This window comes from Gopherus flavomarginatus, chromosome 1 (assembly GCF_025201925.1).
Source record: "Gopherus flavomarginatus isolate rGopFla2 chromosome 1, rGopFla2.mat.asm, whole genome shotgun sequence".
Lineage (NCBI taxonomy): Eukaryota > Metazoa > Chordata > Testudines > Testudinidae > Gopherus > Gopherus flavomarginatus.
Window position 1 is genome coordinate 331751505 of NC_066617.1, and position 13322 is coordinate 331764826.

General features: G+C 44.8%; 1 protein-coding gene across 2 annotated transcripts in view; it reads left to right on the plus strand.

Annotated features, from left to right (window-relative positions):
• Positions 1-12656: 12656 nt before the first annotated feature.
• ZDHHC20 (zinc finger DHHC-type palmitoyltransferase 20) overlaps positions 12657-13322 on the plus strand; it is a 70767-nt gene continuing 70101 nt past the window's right edge. For both annotated transcript variants that reach the window (XM_050937293.1, XM_050937295.1), the window contains exon 1: positions 12657-12856. In XM_050937293.1, coding sequence (XP_050793250.1) covers positions 12739-12856 — 118 coding nt within the window. In that variant the 5' untranslated portion in view covers positions 12657-12738. The remainder of the gene's footprint in view (positions 12857-13322) is intronic.

The window sequence follows — 13322 nt, forward strand, 5'->3', positions numbered from 1 at the left end:
TCTCTGACAGTAGCCAGGGCGGGATGCTTCAGAGGAAAGTTTAAGAGCCTCACAGTATGCAGATGTGGGATAATCTGCCCCCAAATAGGTCCCATCCTGGTCTCTAATCATTGGAGATTAACTTAAACCTTAAACAGAGTCTTAGTGATAAACTACAGATTGAAGGAGCTGGAGATCAAACTCTTCCCTATATAGGGTACATAGCCCTAAAGATACAGTTCTCGAAGGACCATTTGTGGCACCACCAGGAAACATGAGATCCTAGTTCTCATTTGCCCAGTTTAATGGATGAATCAGCAAGTTCCATATTGGTACAAATATGCTGAAGAGCTTTATTGAGAATGGTAAGCAAGAATGGGGTCCTGATTTTTCCCCTTTCTTCCCCATTTTTCTTTTTCTCCTTTGTCAGTGGCAAAATGGGGAAGGGAGGAAAGAGCAAATACAAAAATTTTCAGTACAAATGTTTGCAAAAAAATTTTGAACTTTGCTTTAAAAAAGTTTACACGAAAATACTTCTTAAAATGTTCCTGATTTCTGTTCCTGATGGATTTTAGGTTCAAAGAGTTATAGTCCTGCTCCTAAAGGGAGCACCCTCTCTTGTATCAGCAGGGGACAATGTATCTGCCACCAAGGAGGAAGTAAAGGAGCAGTTATTGAAATACCAGAACTGGGCGTTGCTGAAAGGTAAATACTTATTTTACGGGGGAAAACCCAAGATTCATCTTATACTTGTCCCATTCCTCCACCTTCAGCTTCCCTAATAACTTTAGTGGCCGTGCCCTACATTCAACATTTGTAGTTTAACCACTCTGTTAAGGGTTGGTTGATCAGTCATTGGTTATTTTTGGTCTGGGATTTTTGCAGCCTATGCGCCAGGACAGAATCCCTTACAATGTTTAGCAGACAGATAAATATAAGAGAGGGCACCAGTGTGCACCTGTGGAAGCTTAATGTTCAAAACTAAGGATCAACCATTCAGGAATGAATTGGGCCCAAGAAATCAAAACATTTGGCATATATAGTCTATTCACATCCTTAAAAGCCTGCCAGAAAAGGCTTATCTTCAGTTTTTTGGATCAAGTAATTCAGGGCAGAAGAAGCTTTTACACAAACAACTTTCAGTTAGCTATTCCCCTTGACCTATGTGTCAATCAGGATTATGTTGATTACACAGCATGACCTACTTGTCTGACAATAACTAATTCGCAACATAATAGTATAATAATCTCTTGCTCTTCTATCATTTGTTCCATTAAAAGATGTCAAATAATTTACAATTTATTTATTAACTTTCAAAACTCCCTTGTGTGTTGGGTAAATAATATCTTTTAGAGAAAAGAGAACAGCCACCAAGGATCTGATTTGCCCGTTGTGCACTTTCTTTGGTCATCTATGCCTGTGCAAAGTGAGCATAAATGCTATCAGATTGCAATTCCCCACACATATACACAAAGTCAGCACTTTACACCCACAGTTCACAGGTGCAAAGGACTATCCAAGGTGCAAAGGAGATTAAAGATCACAAAGGAAATTATATGGGAACAGATTCCAGAATAGATTCTTTGCTTTAACACACAAAACCATCCTTCCTCTCCAACATAGAGCAAGACTCTATGCTTCTCCTGCTACCACATTTCCTGTGGTGGCAGAAGCAACAAACTACTAGTGGCAACCTCACCCTTTAAACCTCGTAAGTATGGTCCAAAACTCACTATCCATTATTATTTATTAGTTTGTAGTATGGTAGTGCATAGGAGCCCATCATGGAGCAGGAAATCTCAGTGGTCGGCACTGTACAAACACATAAAGAGACAGTCCCTGCCCCAAAGAGATTATAATCAATCCACAACATGTAATTTTTAATACTTTCTCTCTTGCACTGCAGGAACTAAGGGCATCACACAAGTGAGACACTTCATTACAGTGATGGCTCTGGTTACTCTTTTCAGAATGAGGACTACTAGGTTAGTGGTGTGTCAATTTCAACTGAGGCAATTCTCAGGGGGGCAGAGAATTGCACTGGGGATGAATATAGCCTTTCATGAAAGCAAAAGATAAAGCTTGTATTATCCTGACTTAAATACATCTATTCAGTTGAAGGGAGTCCCCTGGAAAGTAGTAATGCTGAAAGAGACCTAGAGATGATACAAAGACCAGGAGTACTTGTGGCACCTTAGAGACTAACAAATGTATTTGAGCATAAGCTTTCGTGGGCTACAGGCCACTTCATCGGATGCATAGACTGGAACATATAGTGAGGAGATATATATATATATACACAGAGAACATGAAAAGGTGGAAGTAGCCATACCAACTGTAAGAGGCCAATCAATTGAGATGAGCTATCATCAGCAGGAGAAAAAAACTTTGGAAGTGGTAATCGAGATGACCCATAGAAGGTGTGAGGATACTTAACATGGGGAAATAGATTCAATCAGTGTAATGGCCCAACCATTCCCAGTCTCTGTTCAAACCGAAGTTAATTGTATCTAATTTGCATATGAATTCATGTTCAGCAGTCTCTCTTTGGAGTCTGTTTTTTGTCTTTTTGTTGTAAAATTGCCACCTTCAAGTCTGTCACTGAGTGGCTAGAGAGGTTGAAGTGTTCTCCCATGGGTTTTTGATGATAGTAGACAGCAAGTGAAATGTGTTCACAATGTGACATAGCAGCAAAAAGACTAATACAGTATTTGGGCTACACACGCACAAATATTACCTCAAGGGGCATAGAAGTACTAAGTTTATTTTATATGACTTTGGTGAGACTGAACCTGAAATATTACATTCAGTTCTGGCCACCTTACCAGAAAGATATTAACAAAGTGAAATGAGTTCAGAGAAGAGCAATAAAAATGATTAGAGGTTTGAGGGATTAATTTATGAGAAAAGATTACATAAATAATTTGACTAAGAGATGACAAAAGAGGTAACAACAGTTTACTAATTATGAAGGTGTAAAGCACCTTGGATAAATTATTTAGTGTGGTACAGTACGCAGCGGTATGACTAGGCATGGTTAAATGAAACCAAGAAAGGGACCAACATGTTTGAATATCAGGTATAATTTCCTATCATTGAGGTTCATTGCACTATGGAAAAATCTCCTGGGGAAAGTGGTAGAAACCCCATTCACTTGAAGCATATAAAACTAGATGGGCAAAATGCAAGCAAAGAAAATGTACAGATGAGAACATGCCTGCATGAGCAGAGAAATGAAATGGATAAGCGAATAGGTCTTTTCCTGCTTTAATTTCTGATTTACAGCAGTATATTTTTCTGAGGTAAAACAGACACACAAAGTATAAATTATACCAAAATAAAGCATAATTTGCTGCGATACGGTTCCTTTTTATCATTTGATTCCTGTGGCTAGTTTAAGCTGTATTGTAAGCTCTTTGTTTTAGCTAGGTGAACACAATTTCCACAAGGTGGCTCCCTTGCTTTTCCAAATATTTGTTTTCCCAATTCCATAAAACTTCCCCAAAATAATTCCTAGAGCATATCTTTTAGAAAATATCCAATCTTGATTTAAAAATTGTCAGTGATGGAAAATGCACGACAACCCTTTGTAAATTGTTCCAATGTTTAATTACTCTCACTGTTAAAATAAAAATATCCGCCTTCTTTTCAGTCTAAATTTATCTAGCTTCAACTTCCAGCCACTGGATTGTATTATACTAGTGTTTCCTCAAACTGGAGTTGCCGCTTGTGTAAGGAAAGCCCCTGGCGGGCCGGGCCGGTTTGTTTACCTACCCCGTCTGCAGGTCTGGCTGATGATGGCTCCCACTGGCCATGATTCGCCACTGCAGGCCAATAGGAGCTGCTGGAAGCGGCAGCCAGTAAGTCCCGCGGCCATTGGGAGCTGTGATCGGCCGGACCTGCGGATGGGGCAGGTAAACAAACTGGCCCGGCCCGCCAGGGGCTTTCCCTACACAAGCAGCGATCACAGTTTGAGAAACACTGTATTATACCTTTCTCTGCTAGATTGAAAAGCCAATTCTTAAATATTTTTTCTCCATGTAGATATTTATAGACTGTAATCAAGTCATCCCTTAACCTTCTCTTTCTTAAGCAAGTCATGTTTTCTAATCCTTTAATCATTCCCTTGGCTCTTCACTGATGCCTCTCCAATTTAGCAATATCCTCCTTGAACCGTGGACACTAGAACTGGACACAGTATTCCAGCAGCAATCACACCGGTGCCAAATACAGGGGTAAAACAATCTCTCTACTCCTACTTGAGATCCCTCTGTTTATGCATCCCAGGATCCCTTTAGCTCTTTTGGCCACAGTGTCGCACTGGCAGTTCATGTTCAGCTGATTATTCACCACGACCCCCATATATTTTTCAGATTCACTTCCCAGGATAATCCCACATTTTGTTAATATGACCTACATTCTTTCTTCTGAGGTGTATACTTTTCCATTTAACCATATTAAAATGCATATTGTTTGCTTGCACATTTTACCAAGCGATCCAAATCACTCTGAATCAGTACTATGTCCTCTTCATTATTTACCACTCCCCCAATTTTTGTATCATCTGCAAATGTTATCAGTGATGACTTTGTTTTATTCCAGTTTGTTAACAAAAATGTTAAATAGTGCAGGGCCAAGTACTGAAACCTGCGGGACCCCACTGGAAATGCACTCAATTAATGATGAGTCCCAGTTTACATTTTGAGACCTATCAATTAGCAAGTTTTTAATCCATTTAACACATGCTATGTTAATTTTATATCATCCTAGTTTTCTAATGAAAATGTTGTATGGTACCAACTCAAACACATTACAGAAGTCTAAGTATATCATTATTTAACACTATTTATCAACCAAATTTGTATGCTCATCAAAAATATAAAGTTAGTTTGACAGCATCTATTTTCCATAAACCCATGTTGATGTGAATTAATTATGTCAACTTCCTGTAATTCTTCATTAATCAACTCCCATATCAGCCACTCCATCATCTTGCTAGAGATTGATGTCAGGCTGACAGGCTTCTAATTACCTGGGTCATCCCATTTACCGTTTTTAAAATGGACACATTCGTGTTTTTCCAGTCTTCTTGAAATTCCTCAGTAACCCAGGATTTATTGAAAATCAACATCAACTTTGAGATCCTCAGCCAGCTGATTTAAAACTCTTGGATGCAAATTATCTGGACTTGCTGATTTTAAAATGTCTGATTTAATAGCTTCCATTTAACGTCTTCTGAGATACTAGTGGAATGGAAAGAGTGTTATCATCACAATGTATCATCCGTTTATTCTCCAAATACAGACCAGAAGTATTAATTTAACACTTCTTCCTTTTCTATGTTATTATTGATAATTTTACCAATGGACCAATACTATTCTCAAGATTCTTTTTTCCCCTCCTAATATATTTTTTAAACTCCTTATTGTCCTTTACTCTACTGGCCACAGAGTTCTGCTTGTGTCCCTTGCTTCTCTTATCAATTTTCTACAATTCTACAATTCCTAACACACAATTTATATTCATTACTATCAACTTCCCCTTTCTTCCATTTATATATATGGAGCTCTTTTATATATATATATATATATATATATATATATATATTAGAGCTGCCTTGACATTCCCTCTAAACCAGGTCATTTTTTAAAATCAGCACAGCCTTCTTCCTTGATTATGGCTTTTTGGTCATCTAGAAATGATTCCCAATTATCATTCACATTTTTCTGATTAAATTCTTTCTCCTCGCCAATTTGACTCATAAATGTTTTCAGGTTTGTGAAATTGTGTGTGTGTGTGTATTTATTTATTTACTGGGTCTGCTTATATGTCATTTTATTCTTCTTCCACATTAGAAGACAGAACTCGTGGCTGCTATTCCTAGCTCTCCCTCTACCTTTTTGCATCACCTTGGATGAATCACTTAACCTCTGTTCATCCATCTGTAAAATATTGTCTTTACAGGTGGATTGTGAGAATTAGTGCTTTGAAGTCTTTGGATTAAAGGTACTCTAGAAGTGCAAGGTATTTAAAACTTGTGTATTTCACACTAAATTTAACAATAGCTTAAAACAGGGGTCGGCAACCTTTCAGAAGTGGTGTGCTGAGTCTTCATTTATTCACTCTAATTTAAGGTTTCGCGTGCCGGTCATACATTTTAATGTTTTTTAGAAGGTCTCTCTCTACAAGTCTATATATTATATAACTAAACTAGTGTTGTATTGTAAAATAAACAAGGCTTTCAAAATGTTTAAGAAGCTTAATTTAAAATTAAATTGAAATGTTGATCTTACGCCACCAGCCCGCTCAGCCCGCTGCTGGTCTGGAGTTCTGTTCACCTCGGCCGGCAGTGGGCTGAGTGAGGCCTGCGGCCAGGACCCCAGCTGGGAAGGGTCTGGCAGCCAGAACCCCAGACCAACAGCAGGCTGTGCGGGGCCAGCAGCCGGGACCCCAGACCGGCAGTGGGCTGAGCGGCCCAGCCTACTGCCGCTCAGGGGTTCCCCACCCTCCGGCTCCTGCCAGCTGGGATCCCAGCTGCTGGACCCGCTCAGCCCGGTGCCGGTCTGGGGTCCCAGCCCTGCCCACATACAGTAGGTACCTACCTTCTCCCTGGTTCTGGCCCATTCTCTTCCTCTCTCTGCACTGAGCTGAGAGTGGGAGTGGACTGAGCACAGGGCTGGGGGTGAAGGGTCTGACCAGGAGCTAGAATGAAGGAGGGAGCTCAGGGTTGGGGCAGGAGGTTTGGGTGTGAGAGCACTCACCTGGGCAGCTCCCATTTGGTGTGAGGGGTGCAGGTAGGAATGTGAGTGGTGGTGCAGGGGCTCCCATTTGGTGCTCAGGGTGGGGATGGGGACGTGTGGGGTGCATGGGATGTGGGGGTGCTGGGGATGTGGGGGGTGCAAGAGTCAGGGCAGAGGGCTGGGGGCATGTGAGGGGAGTGCAGGTGTCAGGGTAGGGGGGCTGGGTATGTGTGAGGGTGCCAGTCAGGGCTGGGGTCATAGGGGGGGTGAAAGAGTCAACAGAGGGCTGGGTGGTACAGGGCTCAGGGCAAGCACTTGAGGGTGTGTGGAGGTGCAGGGCTCAGGGAAGAGGGCTGGGGGTGGGAGGTGGGGGGTCTCAGGGCAGAGGGTTGCGTGACTGCCTCCACCAGAAACCCCAACTCTCCCACTCCTTGTCCTGACTAACCCATCCTGGGACCCCTGCCCCTTATCCCCTGACTGCCCCCCTAGGACCCTACCCCCTACCTGCCCCAATCCTTATCCACACCCCCGCACCCAGACAGACCCCCTGAACTCCCATGCCTATCTAACTGCTCCCCACCCCCTGACAGGACCTCCAGACTCTGGACTCATACAACCCCCCGCCCTGCTCTCTGCCTGCCCCAACCCCTCTCCACACGCCTGCCTCCTGACAGGACTCCCCAGAACTCCTGACTCATCCAACCCCCGACAGCTCCTTGTCTCCTGACCACCCCCTCCAGAGACCCCCCACACCCTAACTGCTCCCCCAGGACCCTCCTTGCTCCCTGTCCCCTGACTGCCCTGACCCTCATCCACCCCCCAAACAGACCCCAGGATTCCCATGCCCCATCCAACCCTCCTGCTCCCTGACTGTCCCCTCCAGATACCCCCACCCCTAACCACCCCCCAGGATCCCACCCACCCTGCTCCCTGTCCCTTGACTGCCCCCACCCCTTACCCAACCCCCGTCCCCGGACCTGGCCCCCTTACCATGAGGCTCCCCGCTCATCTGGAGCCCTGCCGCCGCCGCCCCGTGCACGTAGCCCTCCCTGCCCCTCAGAGCGCTGCGCGCGCGGCGGCAGGGCTCTAGGGGGAGGTGGCAGTGGCTTGCTGCGCTCGGGCCGGCACTCCAGCCTGGGACTGCGGACCCCGCAGCTTGCCGCATCGGCAGGATTTTTAATGGCATGCGGAGTCCCAGCAGGCAGCCGCATGCCATTGGTTGCCGACCCCAGCTTAAAAGCTACTTTCACCTCTCAGCCCACAAGTCCACTGTGAACAGATAAAGTCTCCCAGCAGGCTGTGCAAAATCATCCAGCGCTAGGATCTCTGAAATATGTGGCCAGAAGTCATGGCCTAACTCAGCTGACTATTTTGCCTGAATCGGTACAGCAAATCTTCAAAGCACACATGTGAGCAGAGTGTAGATGCACTCCATGATAAGATACATAACTCAAGTTTAAAACAATCAAACTGTGCAGTCTCCAGAAACTCATAGGTGCGCTGAATGGGCCCCAAATTTTCAAATATATTCTAAAATATATTTGCTCAGGACTTTATAACTGATACTATATATCTTTCTATAGTATATATCTACATGCACACTGAGTTACTGCAGCTTGTCCTAAGTAAAATGCAACAAACACATTTATGATTTCTTCCTGCAAACATGAAGTATTAATTAGTCCACTTTATAATAGAAGTCTCTATTGACCCTTACTGTTGTCAGATCTGAAACATATTTAAAGTGCTGCTCTGTTTTGAGAAGTAACTGTACAAATGGTAACTGGGGTTTTCTTGTTTGTTGTGTCTTAGTGATGTATAACACAGATTTGTTCAGTTTACAAGTTTGCAAATGGTTTTCTACCTGCTAGCCTTACAGATTCAACCTGGGCTTTGGGAATCAAGGTAGGTTCTTTCCTTATCCTCTGTTATCACTTGTAATTAAGAATCTCCAGATGTGTCTTCAGATTGTGCTTTCAGTATCAACTGTATAACTCCAGTGATGTATATAATTCATTAACAATTTAAATGTATTGAGATTCTCAGACTTAAATGTATTTAAGTGCAAACTGTATATTCCTGTAGTAATATATAGTACTATATTATTGTGACTCTTTTTCTGCTGTTGATTCTACACTTGTAACCCAAAAAGTGAATTCTTGTTGCTTTTATTTTCTAAAGTTTTAAATTGTCAAAAAGTTTCTTAAATGAAGAGCATTTTAAAATTATTATATTTTGAATATATAGTAATCTATTTGACATAGTGAAAATAATATATGAAGAGTATCTAATAAAAAATATAATCACTAAATTTGAACAGAATATAATTGAAGGTAGGCTCTTTGGCCACCAGAGGGTGCTTGTATTGTATTATCCCACCAGTACAAGAGAATTATAAGAAAAAAATCATGATTCCAAAGAGTCAATAGTGTTATAAGCTGAGGGATAGAGAAGACTTTGGTGTCCATTCAATCCAGTTCTGGAGGAAAAAACTATTTGAGAACTGGTCTGGCCCAGTTCTTATTTTTCCTAATCCAGTTTGCCTATCTCTAACAATCATATGCATAATCATAGAATCATAAGACTGGAAGCGACCTCAAGAGGTCATCCTAGTCCAGTCCCCTGAACTCATGGCAGGACTCAGTATTATCTAGACCATCCCTGACAGGTGCTTGTCCAACCTGCTCTTCAAAATTCCCAATGATGGAGATTCCACAACCTCCCTAGGCAATTTATTCCAGTGCTTAACCACTCTGACAGTTAGGAAGTTTTTCCTAATGTCCAACCTAAACTGCCTTTGCGACATTTTCAGTCCATTGCTTCTTGTCGTATCCTCAGAAGTTAAGAACAATTTTTCTCCCCCTTCCTAGTAACAACCTTTTATGTACTTGAAAACTGTTATCATGTCCCCTCTCAGTCTTCTCTTTTCCAGACTAAACAAACCCAATTTTTTTCAATCTTCCCTCATAGGTCATGTTTTCTAGACCATTAATAATTTTTGTTGCTCTGCTCTGGTCTTTCTTCAATTTGTCCACATCTTTCCTGAAATGTGGGGCCCAGAACTGGACACAATACTCTACTTGAGGCCTAATCAGCGCAGAGTAGAGCAGAAGAATTACTTCTCATGTCTTGCTTACAATACTCCTGCTAATACATCCCAGAATGATGTTTGCTTTTTTTGCAACAGTGTTATACTGTTGACTCATATTTACACGGTACGTACAGTTAAATTCCAAATGAATCTAAAACTGATTCTTTGAAAGCAAATCAAACAAATATCCATTTGACTAGTTTCTATTTAAACCTAGAACTAGATCACATTGCCTTGAAGCAGCCAGCACTGAGGAAACATGAAATAAGGCCACTCCGACTGTGCTGTTCAGGATGGTTAAGAATCGGTTAAAGGTGTATTGAGAAAAAAACTGGTGAATATTCTGAATCAGTTCCAAAAGCTAATTCTAGGTGCAATTTATATATTAGATACTAACTAACAGGTGATTAGAAAGGGAGTGTTAGAAGACAGGTTTGGGAGATGTGTCATTAGGAGGATAAAGGCTTAGGAGTGGATTACAAAAGGTTAAGGGATTTGTAGGGAGTTCATAGAACTGTAGAGCTAGAAGGGACCTCAAGAGGTTATCTACTCCAGCATCCTGAGCTGAAGCAGGATCAAGTATACCTAGACCATCCCTGATGGGTGTTGTCTAATCTCCAGTGGTTTTAAAAATCTCCAGTGATGAGATTCCACAAGCTCCTTTGGAAGTACATTCCAACACTTAACTATGTATCTCCCTTGCTGTAGATTAAGCCCATTACTTCTTGTCTAACCTTTAGTGGGACATGGAGAACAATTGATCACTGTTGTCTTTATAACAGCTCTTAACACATCTGAAGGCTATCAGGTCTCCACTCAGTCTTTTTTTCTCAAGACTAAACATGTCCAGTTCTTTTTAACCATTCAAAATAGGTCAAGTTTTCTAAACCTTTTATAATTTTTGTTGCTCCCCTCTGGGCTCTCTCCAGTTTGTCCACATCTTTCTTAAGTATGGCACCCAGAACTGGGCACAATACTCCAGCTAAGGCCTCACCAGTGCTGAACAATTGTCTCCTGTGTTTTACATACACCCCAGAATGTTAGCCTTTTTCCACAAATGCACCACATTGTTCATTCATGTTCAGCTTATGATCCACTCTAATGTCCAGCTCCTTTTCAGCAGTAAGGCTGCCTAACCACTTGCAGCCGATTTGTCCTTCCTAAGTGCAGTAATTTGCACTTGTCTCTACTGAATTGAATGTTATTGATTTCAAACCAATTCTCTGATTTAACAAGGTTGTTCTTCTTTGAGTGATTGCTCATATCCATTCCAGTTAGGTGTGCGCGCTGCGCGTGCACATTCGTCGGAAGACTTTTACCCTATAGCAACTCCAGTGGGCCGCAGGTCGCCCCCTAGAGTGGCGCCGGCATGGTGCTCGATACATACCCCTGCCGGCCCACCCGCTCTTCAGTTCCTTCTTACTGCCGTGTCGGTCATTGGAACTGTGGAGCGCGGCATAGCTGTCCTCCACGTCCCTAGCTCTCCTTTGTTTCATTGTTCTCATAGTTGTAGATAGTTGTAATTGTAGTTGGACCAAAGTCCAAAGAGGCGAGGCGCATGGACATGCTAGGCCGGAATGTCTACTCAGCGGGCGCCCTCCAACTCCAGGTGTCTAACCAACAGGCACTCCTTAGCCACTATGCCTATAACTCCTGGGTAGTGGCGGATAAGTTCAAGGAGTTGTTGCCTCAGGATGCGCGTCAAGAATTCGCTGCGATTCTTGATGAAGGCAAGAAGGTCGCGGGAACTTCATTGCAGGCATCCTTGGACGCAGCGGACTCAGCCGCCAGAACTCTGGCTTCTGGAGTTACCATACGTTGCATCTCCTAGCTACAGGTTTCTGGCCTTCCTCCGGAGTCCAGTACACCATCCAGGATCTTCCGTTTGAAGGTCAGGGCATTGTTTTGAATGCTTGGTGTTAGCCACAGACTTCTGTGGAATCTCTATCACTGGGAATTTTGAAGAGCAGGTTGGACAAACACCTGTCAGGGATGGTCTAGATAATACTGAGTCCTGCCATGAGTTCAGGGGACTGGACTAGGATGACCTCTTGAGGTTGCTTCCAGTCTTATGATTCTATGATTATGCATATGATTGTTAGAGATAGGCAAACTGAATTAGGAAAAATAAGAACTGGGCCAGACCAGTTCTCAAATAGTTTTTTCCCCCAGAACTGGATTGAATGGACACCAAAGACTTCTCCTAGCTTGGTATTAGCCACAGACTTCAGAAGCATACTGGCCATTCCTTTATCCAACTCATTAATGAAAATATTGAAGAGCACCATAACCATGACTGGCCCCTGTAGGCCCTCACTAGATACTTCCCCCTAGTTTGACAGTCAACCATTGATAACCACACTTTGAGTCTGGTCTTTCATCCAGTTTTGCAGCCTCTGTATAGTAATTGCACCTAGACAATGTCTCCCTAGTTTGCCCATGAGATGGGTTGGGGAGAACTGGAGCGGGGCCTGTTGGATGTTAGGGTGGTGGATAGATAGTGTGGGGGGAGCTAGCGTGAGGGGACTGGGGTTAGGACGCAAAGTGGGGTGGTTTTGGGGTCGAGGCTTTTTGCTCATGCCGATAATCGGCAGCACTGCAGGCGGCGGAGAGTATCTGTGGGCTGAGCCCAGGCTGGGGGCACTGGGGAGAAGCGCGGGCGGGTGAGAGAGCTCGGGGGTGGCGGCGGGAAGGAAATGGGGAGGGGGAAGGTTTCTGGCCAGGCCACACAGTGCCTGGGCCCTACGGTGCAGCGAGCCCCACACCGCAGCGAGTTCCGGGGGGGCGGCCGCAGCACAAGCCCAGCCCCCTCGGCGTGCGGGGCGGGGACGGGACGGCGGCGGGAGGCTCCGCAGCGGCTGCAGCCCCAGCAGCATCGCCGGCGCCGCCGAACCCCGATGCCGGCCCTGCAGCGGCTCGCCAGGGAAGATGGCGCCGTCCCACGTCCTCAAGTGCTGCCAGAGGGTGCTGGCCTGGGTGCCCGTGGTCTTCATCGCCCTGGTGGTGGCCTGGTCCTACTACGCCTACGTGGTGGAGCTGTGTGCGTGTGAGTGCCCGGGAGCGGCCAGGGGAGGGCTGCCGGGGGTGGCGCTCTCACTTCCCCCAGCAGCCCGGGGGGTGGGTCCGCCTCCCGGGACGGCAGCGGCTGTGAGAGCGGGGAGCCCCCCGCACCCCCAGGTTACCTCTGCGGTGCCCCGGATCTCGGCCCCAAATCCCGTCTCTCCTCCGCCTGCCGCTCGCGGGGCAGAGCAGGCGCCGACCCCACAGATCCGTGTGTCGTGCGGGGCCGTCCCAGGGGATCCCCCGCTGGTTTGGGGGTGTCTGTCCTCCCTTGGTGTGGGTACGGGGTGTCCGTGGCTGCCGCCTGTCACTTCAGCGAGCCGGGTCCCGAGCTGCCTGGGGGGATGTTACAGCACTTGGATGTTGCCCTGCGTGAGGCTGTTGGGTCGGTTGGTTTGTGTCCCTCGTTTTGGAGCTTTGCCTCACGCTTGGAAAGCAGCAGGGGCGGCGGT